At 35.4% G+C, this 23,864-nt stretch overlaps 2 protein-coding genes across 5 annotated transcripts in view; one reads left to right on the top strand and one right to left on the bottom strand.

Annotated features, from left to right (window-relative positions):
* Positions 1-23,864, top strand: part of REDIC1 (regulator of DNA class I crossover intermediates 1) — a 172,892-nt gene that overhangs the window by 112,641 nt on the left and 36,387 nt on the right. For all 3 annotated transcript variants that reach the window (XR_011609238.1, XR_011609237.1, XR_011609239.1), the window contains 3 exons: positions 697-887; positions 12,160-12,403; positions 23,259-23,394. The gene's annotated coding sequence lies outside the window, so the exon portion shown is untranslated. The remainder of the gene's footprint in view (positions 1-696; positions 888-12,159; positions 12,404-23,258; positions 23,395-23,864) is intronic.
* Positions 13,086-23,864, bottom strand: part of LOC105470142 (solute carrier family 2 member 13) — a 369,854-nt gene continuing 359,075 nt past the window's right edge. Inside the window, exons 8-10 of one of the 2 annotated variants that reach the window (XM_011721919.2) lie at positions 23,256-23,377; positions 22,978-23,130; positions 13,086-18,303 (exon numbers count right to left, since the gene is read on the bottom strand). In XM_011721919.2, coding sequence (XP_011720221.1) covers positions 18,077-18,303; positions 22,978-23,130; positions 23,256-23,377 — 502 coding nt within the window. In that variant the 3' untranslated portion in view covers positions 13,086-18,076. The remainder of the gene's footprint in view (positions 18,304-22,977; positions 23,131-23,255; positions 23,378-23,864) is intronic. The other variant, XM_011721920.2, reaches the window with a different exon arrangement.

The raw sequence follows: 23,864 nt of genomic DNA, 5'->3' as shown, positions 1-23,864 counted from the left end.
CAGACCATCACAAAAAGAGAGCTTTGGATTTCTTAAGTAATACTAGTAGGAAGCAGGCTGAGAAAACTACTTAGCTGTAAATATCAGCATTTTTTAATGGAAAAGGATGACTTGAGGAGAAACTGTGAGCTCAGAAGATAGAGCTAAGACCCATGGAGACGCTATGCTGCATTATCAGACAGCAGATCTGAGTCAAGGAGCCATTAGTGTGTGCATGGCTGGATTACAGAATTGTTATGGACTAGTGAATCCTGTTTGCCTTTCTTTTCCTCCCTTTTCAATGGGAAAGTCTATAGTAATTATCCTATGCTTCTTCCACCATTGTACGTCAGTGTGTGAAGGACATATAAATTGTCTCTTTAGTTCACCAGGTCTTTGGATTAAGGATAGCTATACTTTATGAGCTGTATTTGATAAATAACATCTGAGGAGACTCATCCACACCTGGTTGCCTAAGTAAATGGAGTATATTTTGCGTGTGAAAGGAATATAAAAATTTGTGACCAAAGGTTATGCTTTCAATTTATTTGACACTCCTTCCACAGAAGGTGGAGTCTAATTGCCCTTCCTTTATTATGGGTGAGCCTTAATGACTTGCTTCTAACAACACAGAATGGGGCAAAAGTGATGTTGCATGGTTTCCAAGGCTATGTCATAAATAGAATTTCCAGCTGGCATGCTCACTCTGTCTTTCAGGACACATGCTGTGGGTGTCCTGAGCTGCCATTTAAGAAGTCTGGCTACTCTAAAGCCTCCAGGCTGGAGAGACCATGTGGAGAGACCCCCACAGAGATTGAGAGTAAGATGCTTGAGAAGCCCCAGCTTTCCCAGCCCCAGCCTTTTGGGTCTTCTCAGCCTGAGCACTAGATGTGCAGCCCCAGCCCATGGTGAGTAGAAGCAAGCTGTTCCTGCTAACCCTGCTCAGATTTCATATTTATGATAAAATATGTTGTTTTATGCAACTAGAAGTTTGAGGTAGTTGGCTACACAGCGTTAGATAATTGGAACAAAGGACCTTTAACTGTCTTATTCTCCTTACTGCTGGATTTACTGTTGAGAGCCAGAACTGTTCTGCAGTACTTTTTGTTTTTTTTAATATATATGGCTCCAAATAATGCTTTTTTCCATAGTTGATACTCAATAAATCCAGCTAGTGATATTAAATGGATTGGAGCACAACCCAGAATACATGCACCTGGCTCTTTTATAGCAGGTCTATTCTGGCAATATGTTTGGATTGGTTTACATTTCCCCTTGAAAGTTTGTTCTTGTTGCTTTGTTTACGTTAGCTTCATTCCACCCTTTGCTCTAGTTCACAAACTAGTGTCTAGCATTTCTTTCACTTCATCTCAACTTCTACTCCTTAACCTAATGTTTGCCTCATGGCCTGATGATGATAACTATAAAATATATTGAACTATATGTAAATTTTATAAGGTTGAGAGCCACTGTATCTCCCTGGAACACAGTGCCTAGTACAGAGTAAACACTTAGTAATCATTTATTGATTTATCATAACTATGTAGGAGACACCAAAGTAACCTTATATGCATAACTTCCTTTAATCTCCACAACACATTATTAGGATTATTATCCCCATTCTACAGATAAGGAAGATGAATAAATTAATGAAGTGATTTTGATTTTCTCAAGTTCAGTCAATAGTGGAGACAGGATTTGAACCAAAAGTCTGTTTGACTTCAAAGCGTGTACTCTAATGACTGATTTTTACCTGGTTTTGCTGTTAACCATAAATTTCTAGCAGTTGAACTAGGTATTATCTATTAACTTTGCCTACACCATGTATTTTATTGGATATTTGGCCATTGCTTCTCCAGAACTTATGCCTTGCTTGTCCCTGATTTGTGTGTAGCTACATTTCATCCTGTGGTTCACATTTGAGTGTCCATGGAAAGAATCTACCAAAATGTGATTAAGTATGCACATAAAATTCTGAACTAAGAAGACCTATTTCTGTAACACAGAGAATATCCTGTCTAGATGGAAAAGTTATGAAATCTAACATTCGCTGGAGCCACTGAAATGTTTCATGCTTGAAAAAAATTAAGATTTGTAAGAATGAATGAAAAGACCTATGGAGATTCTTTTCTAATGTTAGATTTCACACTCTTAAAATTGGACATTTTAAATATTGCAGATATACCAGTTAAATGCTTTTGCTCTGTTAAGCTGAAGTCACTTGCTCATATGGAGTCTGTTTTCCTGTTGCATGTTGGCATGAGAGTTAATTAACTCTGTTGCCTGCTCTTGGCCATTTGTTCCTCAACTTTTTGTGTCACTGAACATGTATGTGTACAATATTTGTCACCCTTCTGTCTTTTAAGAATTTTTATTCATATGTCATTTATGAATTAGACAAAGTGAATGCATAAAAACTGAGAGAAATTAACAAGGTAAACCAAGAGAGCTGTATTTGATAAAGGGCATCTAAGGAGACTCATCCACACCCGTTTGCCTAAGTAAGTGGAGTATATTTTGCATATGAAAGGCATATAAAAATTTGTGATCAAAGGTTACGTTTGCAATTTCTTTGACACTCCTTCCACAGAAGGTGGAGTCTAATAGAAACATTTGAAAAATCAAAGTGCAATGAGTACAAAAATATCTTTTTCCTATCATAACCTAATTGTACTGACTCCTTATTATGTTTGATAGTCAATTCTCATTTGTCTTTAATAATTGATAATGGGAAACTACTTAATTTTAGATGAGATCAGATTCACTGGTTATTATTTCCTTGGGCTGCTTTTACTTGGAAATAACTTCATCTGACTTTATAGAAAGTGACCTTAGTAATTGTGAGAGCATCCAAAATTTGTTTAATATGGATGAAGGTAAAATATTTCAGTGTATATCTTAATCTAGGAGTCATTCCTGAATTTTACAACCAGATTTACTGTGTATTTTCAAATGTCATTGCTGTATACTGAGTAAGCTTGAAAAACGGGAGATGAGAAAATCAAGTGGATATATTTCTGATTCAATCATTTTTTATAATATGAAATAAAAATATTTTATTATAAAAAATTTCCAAGTAAAATAGCTGATAAGATCGTGGTATTGAATTGAGTTGCAGAGTCGCAATTCTGTTTACAACTACAACTTTTACTCTTCCCATAAAAATGTACTTAACAATTATTTGTAGAGGACCTACCATGTGCAAAGAAATACCTAGAGGCTCTTGGAGATACAAATTAGTTGAGACAGCCCTTTTCTCAATGAGTTTGTAATTTAATAGAGGATTCATTCCTTTATTCATTCAGTCATTTAGTCAGTAAACAATATTGATTGAATACCTACTGAGTGCAGGCATTGTGAAAGCAATGATCACACATTAGAAGAAAAGATAAAACTGATCCCTAGCCTTCAAAACTCATGGTCTAATAGGAGCTCCCAAATCAAAAAAATACAGCAGAATAGTATGCTTGAATTATTTATTCATATTGAGTTAAAATATGTCACTTTTGGCTGGGATGCTCAAGGAAGACTTTCTTGAAGTTATACATCCAAATATTATAAGTCACTATATGAAATAAATGCTCAGAGGCTTCATTTTTGAAATTAATTACAAAAGAGGCACAAAAACCAAATGCAATACTGTAGATTTCCAAAATGGTCATAATCCTCTACCCCTGTCTATATTCACATCTCGTAAAATATGATGTATTTTTCCTCCATGAAGAGATGCCATCTGTTTCTCTACCTCTGGAATTTGGGTAGGCATTGTGACTTGATTTTGCCCATAAAATATAGCAGATGTGATGTTGTGCCAATTCTCAGCCTTGGCCTCAAGCTTGCAAGCTTCTGCTCTCTTTCTTAGAATCCTCCTCAGCTTCCACGAATAAGCTTGGGCAAGCTTATTCATGATAAGAGATTGTATAGAAGAGAAATGTGCCATCCCAGCTGAGTCCTTCTTAGATAGCTGCCACACAGCCAACATAGCAGCTGATGTCATGCATTAGTGATATTAGGAGTTACGGCAAGAGCAACCCACATGGGACCATTTGAAATTGCCAAACCACCAAATTATGGATAAAGACAGATTTGTTGATTTATACCCCTACATTTTAGATGGTTTATTACACAGCAATAACTAGCTGATACGCCAGTTAATCAAAATCTTCCTAATGCTTTAGAGTTGGGGGCAGTAGCACAGTAAATAGGTGGAACCGCATGTAGGAAAAAAATTTAATTACCAAGCTCTTAAGACCATTTATATGGCATATGTATTTTCTCAGAATTTTTTTTTAGCAAGCCAATCTTCTTTCCTATGGTGAATTCTTACAACAAATGTGGAGTTAGGATTTAATTCATGCATAGGCTATATTTCTTTCCAAAATGTTATATCAGATTAATAGGAAATAGGTATTTATTTTCACGAAAACAGCGTGCTGTAAATTTTTAGTGTTTTTTGTTTTATTTTCTGGGCAGCACTTTGCAAGGTATAAGTGATACATTATGGTTTTATTCAGTTGCATCTTGGGATCGCTTGCAAGGATAATTTGTGATGAAAAATATAAATGGGCCACAGAGAATCAGTGAGACCCTATGCTGTGCTATAGTTAAAGAAGGAATATAATGAGGAAGAAAGAATGGGAGACTTGGAGTCCAAACAACTATATTCAGAAAATGTAATTTCCCTTGTGTTTTTAGAAGATTATTTTTAATCTTCATAACTTTTTTCTTGCTTCCCAGAATTAAGAGGTAATGTGAAAACACAGCTGTTTAATGATTCTTTTTGTAACAAAAGACTGATTTTGATTCCTTTGTAAAAGGAAACCTGATTTGTCTGAATAAACCATATTTTCAAGCTTAATGTAATATGCATAATTATTTCATGCTTTTTTACATATTATTATTATTATTATTATTTTTGAAATGGAGTCCCACACTGTCGCCTAGGCTGGAGTGCAGTAGTGCAATCTTGGCTCACTGTAACCTCCGCCTCCCGGGTTCAAGCGATTCTCTTATCTCAGCCTCCCGAGTAGCTGGGATTACTGAGCTTCCTTACATATTCTTAAACATGTCCTTAATTTAGAGACAACACAGGTAGAAGAGAGAATTTCAGGTTTTCTTAAAATGTCCATATCTCTACCTGAAACAATTTTGTATGCCTTCAAAATGTTCATTAAATTTCCATCTGTATTATTATGTTATTCAAACTGGACATGGATCAATTCCTCTCCTTTAAAAAAATAATTTACATAGAGCCTACCTTAATCCTGGGGATGGACAAGCATATAGGTAGACTTCAACCAACCTGAGCATCATCTTGTTGGAGAAAATGATAAGAATGTTATGTCTCCATTTCCCTGAGGAGGGTATTACTGAGGATAGAGGAACTTTATCATGCAGTTCATTTCACAGGGCTTCAGATATGAAGAAGTGTAGAGAGATGTTAATGGATAAACCAAACTTTGCAAAATATTTTAAAGAGGCTTATTTTGAGTCAATATGAGTGACTGTGGCCTGGGAAAAATAAAAACCCAAGAAGTCTTGAGTAATGGTCCCACAGTTTGGTTTTACACATTTTAGGGAGGCAGGAGTTACAGGTAAAGACATGAATCAATACATGGAAGGTCTGCATTGGTTTGGCCTTAAAAGGTGAGATATCTTTAAGATAAGCCTTAAATGGGGCTTATAGGTTATAGGTGGGTTTTCAGATTCTTTAGTTTGTAATTGGTTAAAGGAGTAAGGCTCTGTTTAATACTTGAGGTCAGCAGAAAGAAATTTTTACAATAAGGATGCCAGAGTCAGCCACAATATACTGGGTCAAAAGGACCTGTTCAGCAAGACTGATGGCCTGACGTGACTTAACCCTTGCCTTGCATGGCTTAGGTCTTGTTTGTAATTTGGTATCTTATTGCCACAAAGTTTGTTTTGGCAGTCTATGATCTCTATCTTAACATTAATCCTGGTCAGTTGTGACTAAATTCCAAAATGGTGGGATGGGGTGTATAATGAGGTATGTCCAACATCCCTTACCGTCATGGCTGCTAACTCAGTTTTTAAGGTTTCTCTGGAGTTCCCTTGGTTAATAGGGGGTCCACTCAGTCAGTAGGGGATTAGGATTGTATTTCTAGTTTACAGGTAGCAGTCAGTACAGTGACTATGAATGTTTTCTATTTGTGCTAAGCAGGATGGCTTTTTAAAAAAGGTCACTCTGTCAGGTTCCTTTCCACAGTTAAAAATCCTTTTTTTCAAGGGAGGAAGAGATCATGTAATTGCCAGATATACCTTTGTTATATTTATTGTTGATAAATGAACTCAAACATCTCACAATTTGAAGACTGCACTCTTGGCATGTTCACATTAGTTAAGATTTCTGATTAAACTTCAGAAATAAAGGTAATTTTTAATTTTTTTTTTTTGTTTCTAAAAATGCAGCTGTCTTGGTGACAGCTTTTCTTGATCAGGTGTCAAAGTGAGCTGTCTTGGAGCTCTTGGGTAGAGGACTTCTCTGCCCGTGAAGACCTCAGAGAAGTCTTCGGTGTCTTCTAGTCATTTGCCCAGTAGTTTCTCCTGGTAGGAAAGGGCTTCTTAAATCATGTAGAAAGGTGTTGTGTTTACCTCAGCTGGAATTTTTCATATTGTATTTTATAGAGTTGTAGAAGCTTATTCAGTTTCTGTCTGACAGGTAAGGAGCTTAGAAGTCACTCTGTCCTACAAACTGAAAGTCAGTAACTCTTCTATGCAAAAAGGAAGGTGACAGGAAAATTGCTGTCCCCCAAACTGGAGAAACAGATAGATGGATAGAGAGAATCACTGTTTACCAGAGCAGAAACCCATAAGCAGAAACCTCCATGGGAACCAGTGCCTGGATAGGAAAACCTAAACTGTAATAGGCAAACTGCTGGAAGCTCAGTATGAATAAGTCTGAGCTAAAAACTCCATGGACCCCCCCACTATCACTGACGCACTTTTTAAAGTTTTACTTTCACATGTTCTATAAACCTGGTTTATAGAGTGACGATGGGAGAAAAATCCCCTTGTGCCTCTGGTAGCGGGGAAGAGACAATTAACCATTTTGAAATATGCCAGAGCATTCTGTTCCTTTTAACAAGGCCTGTCCTCAAGAGAAATTGTTTTATCACAGCCTAACTTACTAGGGTTTAATCAGAGCCTAACTGACTTGGGGGAAGGGAATACCCAACTCCAGCCTACCTAGCTGTCCTTTCCCACCTAGAGGGAGAAAAAACTTAGAAGCACTTGTGAAGTTCACAGCCCAAGGGCACTGGCTCACTAAAAGATAAACCTAATCACAGAACTGTAGAATGCTTCCCCTCCCCTCATACCTTACCACCATGTCACCAAACGTTTACTTTTCAGAGTTCCTTTAGCCCAGTACAGTATGCCTAGCTTTCAACAAAAAATTACAAGGTATACTAAAAGGCAAAAAACACGATTTGAAAAGACAATGCAGTCACATACCAGACTCATATATAGCAGGAATGTCGGAATTATAAGACTAGGAATTTAAAACACTAGAAAGGCTCTAATTGAAAAAGTAGACAACACAAAAGAACACATGGGTGAGGTAAGCAGAGAGATGAAAATTTTAAGAATCAGAAGTGCTGGAGACAACACTAACAGAAATGAAGAATGCCTTTGACAATGGGCTCATTAATAGACTGGATGCAGCTCAAGAAAGAATCTCTGAGCTTGAGGGTATGTCAATAGAAACTTCCAAAACTAAAAAAAGCAAAAGGATCAAAACAATAAAAAATAAAAAGGAACATAATCTCCAAGAACTGTGGGGCAACTACAAAAGGTACAACATACACGTAATGGGAGCATCAGAAGAGAAGAAAGACAGAAAGGAAGAGAAGAAATAGTTGAAGTAATAATGGCTGAGAATTTCCCTAAATTAATATCAAACAAAAACCCACAGATATAGGAAGCTGGATAAATGCCAAAACAACAGAAATAAACCCCTCAAAATTGATACCTAGGCATATCATAATCAAACTACAGAAGAATCACACACAAAAAATATCAAAAGATCCAAAGGAAAAAAAAAAACATTTATAAAGGAATAAAGAATTACATTTGACTTCCCCTCAGAAACCATGCAAGCATGAAAAGAGTGGGGTGAAATACTTAAAAAAGAAAATCCACCAATCTAAAGTTCTGTATCCTGAGAAATTATCCTTCAAAAGTAAATGTGAAATAAAGGACTTTTTCAGACAAAAATTGAGGGAGTTTGTTGTCAGTACACCTGACTTGCAAGAAATTATTAAAAGAAGTTCTTCCCAGAGAAGGCAGTTGATATGGGTCAGAAATTCAGATCTGCACAAAAAATGGAAAATCAGAAATGGAATAAGTGAAGATAAATTTTTCTTATTCTTAATTGATCTAACAAATAACAGTTTAAAATAATAACAGCCACCATGTATCCAATTATTATAGCTTATGTACAAGTGCAATGAATGACAGCAGTGGTATAAGGGATGGAAGGGAGGAATTAGGAATAGTGTAAGGCACTTGCATTACCCACAAAGGGGTATAGTGTTTTCTGAAAGTGGAATTGGATTAGTAGTACATCGCAAACTCCAGGGCAACCACTAAAAATAGTGAATAAAGAAATATAACTGGTACATTAGGAGCAAAAATGGAATAACATAAAATGCTCAGTTAAAACCAAAAATGGCAGAAAAAGTGTGGAAGACAAAAATTGGAACAAAGTACAGGGGAAACAAATAGAAAATGGTAATAGACATGGTAGACAGACATCACTTCAAAAGTTGATGTTCTAAATACACCAAGTAAAAGACACTGTCCGAATGGATCAATAAACAAGACTCAACTATATGTTGTTTTCAAGAAGCCCACTTTCAATATAAAGGCACATAGATTAAAAGTAAAAAGATGGTTAGCATATACCATGCTAACACTAATCAAAACTAAGCTGAACTAGCTATATTAATTTCAGACAGAGTAGTCTTCAGAGCAAGGAAGTTTATTAGGACTCTGGGTTAATTCATAATTGTAAATGTTCCAAAAATATTTCAAAACATTCCAAAAACAAAGTCCTAATTAAATCCTGATTCTTAGACATTTGCCTCCAAATTATACTGTCAGTTTTTATCCAGTTGTCAGTATGTCAGTGGTTAGGCTTTAGTTCCTAAATACATAACCAGTGACGCTGCAGGAAGAAAACAGTACCACAATTTTCAGGTCAAGACAGTTACTAAAATTTTCCATTATAAAGCACATTGTAAAACTAAACAATAAAAGGTACTGGTTAAAAATGACTTTGGCACCGACTAAGCTTGGTCTTAATTCAGATTTGTAAAGCTGAGCTACTCAATGTAAGTGACTGCTTCCTGACTCAATTATTTTGTACTATAATAGTGTTCTGGATATAGGATTTTTGTGAGGATACAATGAAATCATGTATATTAAGTATCTAGCACATAATGAGTGTGTTATTCTATAAAGAAAATGTATAAATAGAATAATTATAAAATGCAAATTCCACCCAACTTTGTTATCTTAATATTTAATGGTTTATTATTAGATTTTTCCCAGTTAACAAGAATAAGAAGCTATCTAAATGTGTCATCCAAATGTGTTTATGTGAATACACATGTATTCATATCCTGTACAGATTTGCTGTTTGATTAAAGCAGCTATGCTATGCAGAGCTTCACTATAAAGCTTTTTTGCTATTGTTAATGGAAACATGGTGCCATGTTGCTGTCTTAATCTTCTCTTTTCCAGCCTGGGAAAAACGTTCCACTGTTCCTTTGCTGGCTGCAGGAATGCTTGAGATGCATGCACCTATTCATTTTTAAAAATTTATTGAGCACATACTGTATGCCAGGCACTGTATGAGGTGCTAGGGAGGCAGTAGTGAATAAGTTCCATGCTTTCATGCAGTGTATCTTTTAGTGTGGAATCCTCAGTGCTCAGGCCATGGACTGGTACTGGTTTGTGGCCTGTTAGGAACCGAGCCACACAGCAGGAGGCGAGCAATGGGCAAGTGAGCATTACCAGCTGAGTTCTGCCTCTTGTCAGATCAGTGGACTCTTATGGGAGCACAAACCCTATTGTGAACCATGCATGCAAGGGATCTAGGTTGTGCAGTCCTTATGAGAATCGAATGCCTGGTGATCCGAGGTGGAACAGTTTCATCCCAACACCATTCTCCCATCAATCCCCAACCTCCCAGGTCTGTGGAAAAAATTGTCTTCCATGAAACTGGTCCCTTGTGCCAAAAAGTTTGAGGACTGCTGTTCTAGTGGGAGAAACAGGCAAGAAATAAGAAAAGTAATAATCTTCAAATAATGATACTCTAAAGAAAATGAAAGAGTGACTTGGTAATGTATTCAGGTGAAAGGCATAATTGCATTACAGAGAGTCAAGGCAGGCTCTGAGAAGACAGGATTTTGAGCTGAGAATGACAAGAACTGGATACACAAAGAATAGGGCAACAAGCATACCAGGCAGAGGCAACATCCTGTGCAAGGTCCCTGAGGTGGAAATAAGACAGTTTTACAAATCCCTGAGCAACTTGCACGTAAATCCAGTCAATCATTTTATTATTGACTAGACGAGCTCACCATTTAAAAGAACATGTCAGATTTCTTTAAAGTCATGAATCCAAACTTCCATGCAGTGGTTTCTAAACTATTGTGTGCTGAAAAATCACCTGCAGAGTTGTTGAAAATGGTTTCCTGAGCTGTATCCTCAGAGAAATTGGATTCAGCTTGTCAGCGAGGCCTGCAGATTTGCATTTGTAGCACACTCAGGTGATACCAAGGCTACTGGTCTGAGGACCATTCTTGGAGAACTGCTGCTCTAATGTATGCTTTGTGAGTTTAGCATCTATTTGCTAAAAGTAAAGCATAACAACATTTTCTTTTGTGTAAAAGACCACACTGCATGCTGATGATCTGAAACTAGTTTTTGGAGGTGAGTGGAAAAGTACACAAAACATTAAAGGTTGAAAGAAGTAGCCTCAATGTTTTATACTGCATTCAAAGCATCTATAGTAAGATGAGCTTAATTTCAATACAGCCAATTAGTAAAGGGTTAATGTCACTGTTTTTGTTTGAATCAGGTTCAAAAATTACTTTTTTAAAACACTGAAAAGACTTTAAATGAGAGATTACTGATTTTCTAAAGTTATTTTTATTTCTTGACTGCGAGATCACAGAAATTGTGTATTAAATCCTGTTAATCTGGAGAATATAGGAAGGTGGTTCTTTTCATAAACTGCCATTCAGGAGGACACATATGGAAAAGAGATGGAGAAAGGAAGAAGGACATCAGGCTAGTCAGCCAGATCCGCTCAAATCATTCTGGTCAGCTGAGCTGGGAGGACATATGTCAAAGAAGCCAATGTGTTCCTGTTCCTAGTAGTTGTTCTCAGGAAAGGATTTTATATGCAAATTGCCTGTGCTTTGAACATTGTGACGTTAATAGCATCAAGGATAGGATACGGATGATTAAAACAAAAGCTAACAGTTATCTAGCCCTTACTATATGCTACTGCTCTACTTGCTTTACATGATTCACTGATAACCCTCACAGCACACATGTGAAGTAGACGGTAATAGCATCTCATCTTATAGACAATGGAAGTGAGGCAAAGAGTGATTCAGTGATTTAGGTTACTAGGCAGTAAGTTGAAAAGCTGGGATTTAAATCTAGATGATTTGAATTCAGCCTGATCTCTTAGACAATGCATTATATCACCTCACATTTGAAAAAGTCTCTGAAGATTTTTCAGGGTTTGTTCCTGTAAGCCATATGCAGTCTTTTTTTTTTTTTTTTGAGACGGAGTCTCACTCTGTCGCCCAGGCTGGAGTGCAGTGGCCGGATCTCAGCTCACTGCAAGCTCCGCCTCCCGGGTTTACGCCATTCTCCTGCCTCAGCCTCCCGAGTAGCTGAGAGTACAGGCGCCTGCCATCTCGCCCGGCTAGTTTTTTTGTATTTTTTTTTAGTAGAGATGGGGTTTCACCGTGTTAGCCAGGATGGTCTCGATCTCCTGACCTCGTGATTGGCCTGTCTCAGCCCCCCAAAGTGCTGGGATTACAGGCTTGAGCCACCGCGCCCGGCCCCATATGCACTCTTTTAAGTTATAATGCAAGGATTCCACAATTTCTTTCTGTTTTTAATCTATCTGCCTAGGTCTGAAAAACTGTTCCAAAGGAGGACACAGAGGGGAAGATTTTTGGTGTAGTCACTGCAAAGAAGAGTTTTGTATGACTTTCTAGTGTCATCTTGGGCAAATGACAAAAATGTTTTGAACTTAAGTTTTAGTTCCTGGAAAAGGATGACAATGTTTATTCCACAGAATTGGACAATTAAATGAGGATTTTTTCTGCCCTCTGTTACTGACATATTCTGCACTATTCAGGTGTCCGTTATTCAGGTGAGTGGACAATTTATATATAATTTGTGGGATTTTCAAGGGTCATTTGACTTGGATTTTTGCCTTACCTGCTGACATTAAGAACCTTGGTTAGATGTAACTCAACTGTAAGCCTTTGAATGACAGTAGGTCTAGAGTCTTCAGAAGATCTCCTCGGGCTATTTCTAAGTCAGGCTCAGGAAGACACACAACTAACTATAGACATGTTGTCTAGCGACTGCCAATATCAAACAAGTGTATATTTGCTAATTATAGCTATCATTGAGGCAGAATGGCAAGGGAGAGCAACAGAGTCCCAAAAGGAAATGTCAGCTGGCCTTCCAGCACGATTTTTCATTTTCACTTACAGAAAAACAACCAAAGATAAATTTTGACAACCCAACTTAATGGTTCATGTCAACATCTGGTTCTGACAATAACTAGAATTATTACTTCAAGGGTTCCTAAGCACTACATTTCACAGTTTTACATTCAGTATTTAGAATAATTCTTTAGACCAATTTTTAGGTATTACATTTTTTTAAAGGTGATTGACCTTATCCATAATCAAAAGAAATGAAATATCATTAAAATGACTAGGACTGCATTAATATATAGAGGTAGATTGTCTTTCTAGATGCTTTAACTATCTAACCTAGATCCAAGGAAGATAACTAGAAAAAATAAATAAGTGCAAGGTAAATTAATGAGTAATGAATCATTTTAACTTTTATTTGATTATTTTCATTTACAGTTCTGGCACTGACACTTTTTTTAAAAAAAGATTTTAATTTTATGTAAAGATTGAACTTCAATAAAATAACTTAAAAAACATTTACATGTATATCACTAAATCTCCATAAAATATACAATACTCTTGATACAGCATAGGCTAGGATGACTTTGAAGGAAATGGTACACAGTCATAACTTTTAAGAGATATCCCATCTATCGCTTGTGGGAATAAATATTTATATTGAATTTGCCAAGACATCTGAAGTATTAAATACTATATAACATGCACTCAGAAATTAAAATATACAGTTTGAAATACATATATTTTAAAAGCATAAAACTGTGATTTGATTAATCTAGGTATACATTAGAACTTCTAAATAGAAATTTGAACATTTATTACAAATAAAAGATACTTTAACATCAAGTGATATATAGTCCAAAAGCTGCTAGGAAACAGTTTGGACATGTAGAATATAAATTTCTACTTTGGCTAGAGTTGTCTCTTCTTTTTTAACCTTTAAATGAGATGGAATAATGTTAGGTTTGCTAAAACTTTAAAACTTTACAAAATGTTGGTTACTCATTAGCTGCATGATCTACTTCTTTTTCTCATTTATACTGACATGACAAAATCAAACACATGAACTTAACTGTCAAAAATGTGAATATTACTGCTAAATGAAGGTATTTAAAATTCCATAGACCAAATTACTCAAGTACAACAGACTATATTTTTACATATAAAGTAAAGATTTAATAAATTATATTGTTTTAGCTCACGAGCAAATTATAGGGATAAAACTTCTGAACATCAACACCCTTATAAAACACCTCTTTGATGATTATTGGCACACAAAAATTTCCTTCTCTAAAGAGACAAGATACAAGAAAGAGTTGGTAGCAGTTAGCTATTTGGCATTTTTAAATGATTGCTATTTCTAGAAAAATAGTAGCAGTATTGCTCACCTAGAAGAGCTGAATGTACCAACAGTTTATAGACTGCTACAGCCTGAACCATTTCATCAAATTGGCTTAACATTATTGTACATGAGGCTAAGAAGACTGGTAAAAGTGACAGAAAACAGGATGTAAAAATTAATCCAGAGAACAACTCTGAGCCTTCTTATTGGCAGCAGCTACATATGAGCTGTAAATTTTAACCACAATTTAATACATTTTGCTAAAAAGCACATATTATACATTCTCTGCTCCTGGTCTGATATAATCATCTATTTCTTTTACTCGTAGACACTGAAAAGGTCTTAATTTGGTAATTAAAAACTTGTCACAACAAATGAATAAAAGTCAGTTGTTAGGTACTTAGTATTAAGTTGACATTTTATAACTTGCAGTATGGTAAAAAAAAAAATCTGATTATAACAAAATATCTCATTAATTTTGTTGTTTTTAATAATTGTGCTGATGAAATAAAACCAAAATAACATTCCAACTCTCTCTACTGTATTACAGTATTTATGAACTACGTATTAGTGTCATTAATTCTGAGATTTTCTTAGATAAACATATGGATAATGTTTTCTAAAACATTCTCCCATTTCCACCAACTTCTGGATCTGTGACTTATTATATTTTCAATATTATTTGCTGTTGAAAACCAAAAGGGTAAGTTGCCAGCTTATATTTTTCCTGATCAATCTTCCCCTGTATTACAGATACTGAAATTACAGTAAAAATGTCATAAATTCCTTGCTTTTACTGATTTCCCCTTTTAGAGTGAATAACTTAATATTTAGACTATCATGTACTAAAATCAGGTTCAGTGCTAAAATTAAATTATGAAAAAACACTCGGTATTCTCATAGCATTTTCTATCAGGGAATTACTGCATATGGCTGGGAACAAAACTTAAAAAGTATACATTACCTTTTATTATTTACTATTTAAATCTTATATATATATATATTAAAAATAATTATGTTTTGGGAAATGATTGACTAAGGAGCAACAATAACAATTATTAGGAATGTTTACATTGAAGAAAATTATTAACGGCAAACCCTTTTGACATCATATTCAGCCCTACGTGTTTATATGCAGATGAAGTGATATATCCTCTTAAGTCTAATGCAGATCAGCCATCCAGCTAAGCCTCAATAGGGATTCAGACCTTCTTCATTGCATTTTCCTAAAATATAATATACCGCTATCAAATCTGCAGCATGTTTTGAAGGAAATCTCTAATTTTGGTTGAAAGCATGATATGTAATCTGTGTCTGTTTTAATATGGTAGGTCAAATCACATCATATATAAATTGTCCTACAAAATATATATTTGATGATACTTCAAATGGAATGTTTCCAAGTTGATAGTGGTAGCCAAATATGCTGGGAACTTAAAAGGTGCCTAATATAAAAAAACCTGCAAAATTTAAACATTTAATTTTTAATATAATATAAATGTTCACCAAATCTAAAAATAATACCCTAATTGTATAAGGTTCCTTTTCAAGTAATTGTTTGTTTCTAAAAAGTTATAAATCTTATACTGTGCCTCTCTGTCTTATACTTCAAAGATATGGAATATTATCTTTAACACTATATAAATAACAAATAGTCCTTTAAAGTAGGGGCTCAGGGGAGTAGGAGAGGAGAACTGTGGCTAATTTTCCCTGTTATTATGTGCATTTATGGTTATAAAGTTGAAAACATTATTTTCTTAGGGAGAACAGGCCATGTTCTGCTTTAGGAAGTAACAAGAGTCCAGTTTCTCCTTTAATAAAGTTACTGTGCATCAGCCCAGCTGAGTTTATAAGTATATAGTTAAGGCTATGTATACAATAAAGAGAAGAATTGAGGCAATTATTTTGATAAGTCCAAAAACTAAATTTTTAGAGAGCACTTTATTGGTCTATTTTTTCTCCTTATTATATTTTGATTGTACCACATAGTAGCTCATTTTTCACTTCAATTTACCTGTGCAAAATATTAGATAAGAAATTTCATATGAGATAAGAAATATCAATAGAGTAATAATTTTCCCTATTAAATAATATCTGCTTTTCTGAGGAAAAAATCAATACTAATATTCCCTTGGAAATCAATTGTTAAAGCACCTAATTCAAGGAAAAAACCTCTCTAAAATATTAAATTTTTTTATTATATGAAATGACCAAAGGGAGAAAACTTTTTTGTTTTTGGTTAATGGATTTTTAGGGCACTAAAATAACTGTTTAAATATTATACCTCTGGTGACTTAGAGAATGAACTTCCTCAGCTGTATTCTCAGCTTGATAACTGTGATAGGAAGAAGCCAGACGTTAAAAGAACAAAATACCTTGAAGACTGGCAGAAATACTTTGAATATGGAGATAGCCACCTTTTCTCTCCAAATACAGTACCTTATTAGATGTTTAGAGCCATTAAAAATGCATCAAACTGATGTATTCCTAACTGGCCACAGAAGATTCATTCATATTTTTCCTGAAACTAGCAACTAATTTTGTGAACAAGTAATTTTGTGCATACTATATAGTTCTTAATAGAAAAGCAAAAATTTAAGAGTTCAGTGATGAATTACCATAAAAACCAATGAACACTTTGGAAAGACATTATAGAAATATAGTTAAGTCTGCATTTCTTATAGACATGCTATATTAGAACAATTATCTGTTCCAATAGGAAATCTCAATTTTTAGACAAGAAGGAAAAAAAAACTAAGCCAAGAGTAAGAAAAACACAGAGACAAATCTATGTATCTTTGTTTTTTTCTGGTAAATTCTCAGGGAAATGAGAAAAGTGTGCAAAATAAAAACGAGTTTATGCTCTTTAAGTAAAAAAAGACAAGTAGAATTATATAATAATATGTGACAGTTCCCTTAGGAAGAGTTAATAAAAAGTTAAGAAAAAAGTCCCTTTTTTTAATTAAACAAACACCAATAACAGCAGGATTATTTCTGCCGCTGATTTCCTTCCTCATTTTTGTTTCAAAAATTATTGTTTGAATAAAAGAACGGGGAAAAATGGTTTGCTTGCAGCTATGTATGTAACACAAATGAAGGCACAAAACAGTAGGACTCCAGGGCCAATGAGGAAGGTGTAGTGATTGGGCATGAACAAAAACTGACCCTGATATACAGTTAAAGATCTGGCACTATTTTGCATTTATAATTGCATACCTAAGTGACTAACCAATTTGGAACCCATAAAAACCTTTAATCTGTTACTTTCTGACCATAAAAGGTACTTCTCAAAACTTCCTAACTCATCTGCGCAAATGTATGCCTTATCACTGATGCAAAAAAAGAAGTATGAAAATAACTCCTGACAGATTATATTTGCATAATGTTCAAAAGATAGTATGCAGAGTCAGTCTCTGAAGAACTCCCAATATCTGAATTGGAGAGAAACAAAAATGTGGAATCCAAAGGAGACAGGGACAGCTGTGCCCTTGTAGGAGGCACTTTGGAATTTGCTGATGAAAACTTAAATGGAATTTAGTTTGTTAACAGCTGATCAGAGATAAACCACTACTCTCTGTAGGAAAACTGAGGGCCAACAGGCCATCTTTTGACATAGAACACCCTTGGACCATCTCCCAGAATCCTTTATAAATATATTATACATATGTAATTTGGCTAGATTAGCACTGACTCTATTGCCACTAATAATTATAAATGGTCTTAGGAAAAAAGGATACCACTGAAGTCACTGGGTAAAATATTCATTTTAGACTATTTCAGGAAGGCATTACACACATTTACTTAATAATTATTAGATTAAAATCTCTGTAAATATTTTTTAAAATATTGTTCCTTGTGGGGGAAAAAAAAAGTCATCATGGTTGTATCTTCCTCCTAATCAAGTATTCTAGAATATGAAGTCAATCAAAACTAGACTATGGAAAGAACCAGATTAGAAGCAGGGCAGTGAGGTCACCGATTACTGTTCTTCTCCCCCCAGTTTGTTTAAATAACTAAATATATGAGCAGCTGAAAATTATTCCACATCAGAAGCATCATTGTCAGAAAGATGATAGTTACTTCCCTTTACCCGAATATATTCAATATATCTCCCTTCATCAGAATCTGAAGTGCCACATGTACATAGCCTGTTGTCAAAGAGTGATTCAATTTCCTCTAATTTTTTGCCTTTGGTCTCAGGAAGACAGCCGTAGATGAAAAGAAGTCCCACAGCAGCAAATCCAGCATAGAGGAAGAAAGCTCCTGCAACAGAAAATAATAGATACATGAATATGAATATATATGGAGAGGCTTAAGTTGGAAAGAGTACTTGATTTTGACTTCTTTTTTTTTCTGGTCAGTCATGCATAATCACAGTATGAAATGGACCAAAAAATTACTATGAGCCTGGTTTACTCCAGTTGTTCCAGCTCTGTGAATATGATGCAATGTATCTTTCTAAACTCAAGTTCAGAAATTCAAGAATAATAGACCAGGCTCAGATGTAAGTTTAGCTTTGAAGCCTTTCCTCCCTTCCCTGACTAGAGGGAATTACTCTCTTCCATGTGCTATCACAGCATGTTGTTGGAGACCCCTAAAATAACCAAGAAATATTATAATTATGTATACACACGTATGCTTGCCTTGTCTATTACACTAGAGGCACTTTGAGGTCAGAAGAAGTTCCTTTCTTACTCATCTTGTAATTTCCAGAACCAAGTATAATGATGACATTGCAGAATGAATGCCTCAGTGGAATACATGGCAACTCCATCGTTCCAGTTTCTCATGTCCATGTCTCCATGACTCCATGTCTGGGAGTCATCCTTAACTTCTACCTTACTCTCATGCCTAACATCCAATCTGTTAGGAGATCCCGTTGGTTCTACCTTCAAAATAGAACCCGAAGATGGCCACTTCTCACCACTGCCATAGATAAATGTGGTCTAAGGGCCATCTTCTCTCAGCTGCACTATTGCAACAGTCTCCTAACTGGTCTCCTTGTTCCCTCTCTTGGACCTCAACAGTCCATTTTTTTTTTCCATAGCACATGTCATCATCTGACATACTAGGATGTTTACTAGTTTGTTTTTTGTTTCCCTCCACTAGAATGTAAACTGCATGAAGTCAGAGAATTTTGTTTTGCTATAAGATTATGTATGTCAATGCAGCACAGCCAGAAACACATTAATATTGCTAGTTTTATTTTCTAAGGGTCATGATAGCAAGCCTAGATGGATGAGATATATGAATGTATGACTTGTTTATATTCTCTACACATTTCCAAAATGGACTTTTAAAATAATTGAATTCGCAGCAGCCTAGCCAACATGGTGAAACCGGTCTCTACCAAACACACACACACACACACACACACACACACACACACACACATAATTGAATTGCCAATTTGAATATAAAAAACTCTACTTGTACTTTTGATGGTGGAAAACAACAAAGTAAAATGGAGCCCCTGTCTAATTTTAGGCTTTCAATCCAGACCATCATGTGTATGAGATGGGGGAAGTAAGATGAAAAATTAATGTGACAATTGTATGGAGAAAGGATATCAGATTGGGAGTGGGAGTTTAAGTGTTGGCCATGTGACTTCTGGATAGTCATTTAACCTCTTCTCTGGGTCTCTGTTACCTCACTAAGTAAAATAAGGGGGTTTCTCAGCTCCTACTTAAGTGTTGGCAGTTTATGACTCTATACATTTTACAGCCAAAATCAGGAGCATGTATAGGAGATACAGTTAAGAGATGCTTGAGAGAGAGACCTGATCTGTGTAATGGGGAAAATAATTCCTGCTTTGCCCAACTGTAAAGAAGAGAAATAATGTATGTTACCATGCGCATTAGAATTCTGAATATCAGTTGCTCAAAAAAGTGATGGCCAGATTTTGTTAAATTCTACTAAATGACCAGGAAAGGAAGAGTTGCTATTAAGATACAGAATAAGAGATTAGTGTGACTAATTAATTGGGATGTCTTTACTAAAAGGGTGATACTGATAAGCTAGCTCTTGGAGAATGGGGGAATTTTGACAAAAAAAAATGAAAGAAGATGAAGTCCTGTGTTCTGAGTACAGATAAGCAAGACTGTGGAGGTAGGAAGAGAAATGGAATCTTTAGCAGGGAGGGACAAAGACTGGATGGTAATTATGATGAAGATAAAGAAAAAATAAGTACAGATGGCAAAACATTTTAGACTAAACTACGCTTCTAAACTACAAAATCTGTAACAGCAAACCCAGTTTGACTTTTAAATATAATGGTATAGTTTATCTTTATCATTATCTTTCACCATTTGGGAACAGTAGCATAATTAGAAGTAACAAATCAAATCTGTCAGTGCTAAATTCCTATAGTTAAAAACATTAGTTGGGTTAGGAAGATTCCTGAAGTTGATTACAGATTCTTTCTTGTGACCTGGATTCCCAAAGCTGAATAATATCAAGGAATTGCTATTAAAATACAAGACCATTTTATAAAATCTGAGGAATCCAAAGCACGCAAATGCCAAAACTGCCTACTCAGTGTGAGTTCCAATGGTTAGACCTATGGCTAAGTCGCGGAGGAGTGTGGGCAGACCTGGAAGGCTGTGACCTGTTCCATGTCATGGTCAAATCAGTCACATATCTCAGTTTCTCATTTATTCCTCCCTTGGAATGAAAATGGAAAGAAAAAATGTCTGTAATGAGTCCATCAGGACTATTGAACACTGTAGATATTCCTCACCTTTATTCTAAGGATTTAAATCTTATTAGAGCCCTACATTAAGTTCTAGATTAAAACAACTATTTGACTGAATTACACAAATTGAGGACTCAAAGACCATGTTTGACTGAATTTCAGTAGTACCTCAAGAGAGAAGCTTTGACATAATGCCCCCCAAGGGATCTCTTTAGCCACATGTGCCGTATATAAAATGGCATATTGGTGATATAGCAATGATACTTTTTAGTAATAAACATTATTGAATGGGGGCACAAGGCAGACCTGTGTAAGCAATATGGTTGAGTAAGGAATCAAATTTTGAGATTTTATGAAACAATAAAAAAGGAGGCAACAAAGAAGATATAACTATTTCCAGAGGAACACATGATTAGGATGTATATTTATTAAATCAGGAATCTAAATGCATAACTTACATAAACCAGTAACATGTAGATTACAATGAGACACAAAGAGGGGGAAAAAGTAGCCTGAACGAACTATTTTTCTACTACTAGAGAGTAGTAGACCAAATGGACCAGTGCTCTGACATGAGAGAAGCTTAATGCAAGGCAAAATGCTTTTAGCTGTTTATTTTTGAAAGAATTCTGCTTATGCCCTATTTAAATTTCATTACTGTTGCCTCACTTTTCTCATGGTTTTCTGGCAGAATAAATTCAAGAAAGAGGAGCTTTGCTGTCAAAAGTATAGTCATGTAAACTTTTATTATTTGGTCTATGCCTTTCTATGAAAAATGCTTTCTCAGGATGCCAGCATATATTTAGGTCTTCATATATTTAAGTGTTCTCTAGAATCAGTAAACACGAGGAAATATTTATTCTGCTCATATTTATTATGTCATGAAGATGAGTTTATGAATTTATGGAAAAATTTTAATTGCCAAATGGGATCCAGCTGAATATACTAAATATATATCCAGTTTAAAATGCCAGTGCATTTCCTTTCCAAAAAAATAAATATTTCAAATGCCTTAAGCAGTGATTAGGAGAGAGAAAAGTTTTATGAAGATAATAAAAGCATTAGATAAATACTATGAACTAAAATCAAATACCAATTCATCATGTTCAGAAGAGATGGGAATAGATTTTTATGTTTCATCATATTCATCATTCATCTACAAAATTTATCCATTTATTTATTCACTTGACAAACACTTTTTGGTGCTTACCAGGTGAACAGGATGCCTTGGGAGGAACTGGGAATGTGACAATGAACAAGGCACAGTCCTGGCCCTCCAGGGATTTATGGTCTAGTAGAGGGAGCTAGGGGCAGACAAACCTGTTCTTGCGAAGAGGAATGATAAGTGCCCAGAGCACGGAATAAAGTGAGATTGCGGGGAGATCAGAGAAGGTCTTCTGGGAGAATGGTCTAAGCAGCAGGCATTCCATCTCTACCACAGAGACTTATGAGATTAGAATGAAACCTCACACTTCATCATGAGTAATCCTACTGCAACCTATAAAGTCATGTGAACAATGCAGAAATCTTTTTTCTAAAAAGCAAAGTCTTTTCACTTTAGTACAAATGGATTCGAAGTAGCTCCCTGAAGTATTTTCCTGACTCAACCACTAAGCACTATTGTTTTTCATTTTGAATTATGGCCTCCATACATTTGCATTTGAAAACGTCTGTCACATTTACACTTTTGCAAGTGGTAAGTGCTGGTCTCAGAGGACAATGAAATGCACATGCACTGGCCTGAGCAGCACAGGTGATACAGTGGAAGGCATGGCCACAGCACAGAATACTGTTAAGCATTTGGGGAAGCTACTTTCAGCCCTATGCAGATTCTGCTCTTGGACTTGACGCTATGCCTGTCACAGGATATCTCATTGGTCCTAGACTCCCTGCCTATATCTTTTTACCATTTTCTGTTTTTTAGGTTTCTGTGAAACTAAAAGCTATGGTGTAAAGACTTCCACCTGGGGAGAGAGCTGGGTTGGGAGAGGGGTTGGGTGACAGCCCTAAGCACTGCAGGACAAGAAGCAATGCTGTTTAGGATAGGAGAATCCCTCTTTTCTTTTCCAGACACATTTCCAATGCCTTTGGAGGACAAGAAAACCACATGGAGATACTTATAACAGCAACATATAACCACATAGTCTCAATCACAAATGATATTCACAAATGATATTATAGTATATCTAAAAATAGAGTAATAAAATAAAAACAAAACTATGTTGGAAAAAATATTATCTTACCATAGTATGTAAGATATTCTGCTGTGTGTAAAAATGTTAGTGAAACCAGAACATTGAAAATCCAGTTTATTCCAGATGAACATGCATTTCCTGTACTTCTTGCCCAAAGGGGATATATTTCAGAATTCACAGTCCAAGGCATTGGTCCCATTCCTGAGAAATAAAACATTAAAAACTTCAGTAAAATAGCATGTAAGAAATTTGAAAAATTACAGTTTATGTACTCCAAAAAGAGGCAATTCAATTAATGCAACAGTAATAACAAAGTCTTTGTTTACCAGGTGCAAAGAAAACAAGATATAAAATAAGGCCCAGAAGTGCAGTCCAGGAATATGGAGTAGGGCAGAAATTGTAAGCCCAAAATATGTCTTCTGTTTTGAACTTGGTTTCATTTTCACACCTGAAAAATAATGCAATGTAAGTATTAACTTAATGTTTTAGACTACAGTTGCAGAATTCAATATGATCATATATATATTTGGAAATTCCTTAATGTCTTAAGAAAAATAGTCCAAAATGTTTTTCTTAAAAAATAAGAACTAAATATACAGTATTAGATATGCAAGCTCACACAGGAATTTTAGAGCTAAGTATAATTCAAGAGCAAAACAAAGACACTGTTTTATAACCATTTCACATAAATTAGACATGATTTCCAATTAGTCCCTGGAAGCTGCAGTAATACTTCAGTACCACTGAGAGTCAGTATGTGGCAGTGAAAAGACCATGGAATTTGCAATCAGGACAAGATTCAAATTTCAGAGCCAAATACTTTTCATCTGATAAAATGGGGATAATACTTTGTAGACTATTTTATGGATTAGAAGGGTAACCTGTAAAGGATGATGGGGTGGATGAGGGAAGCAAATGATTCTGATTCCAAATAG

The sequence above is a fragment of the Macaca nemestrina genome, chromosome 10 (assembly GCF_043159975.1).
Source record: "Macaca nemestrina isolate mMacNem1 chromosome 10, mMacNem.hap1, whole genome shotgun sequence".
Lineage (NCBI taxonomy): Eukaryota > Metazoa > Chordata > Mammalia > Primates > Cercopithecidae > Macaca > Macaca nemestrina.
This window is presented reverse-complemented; position numbering and strand designations above follow the sequence as displayed.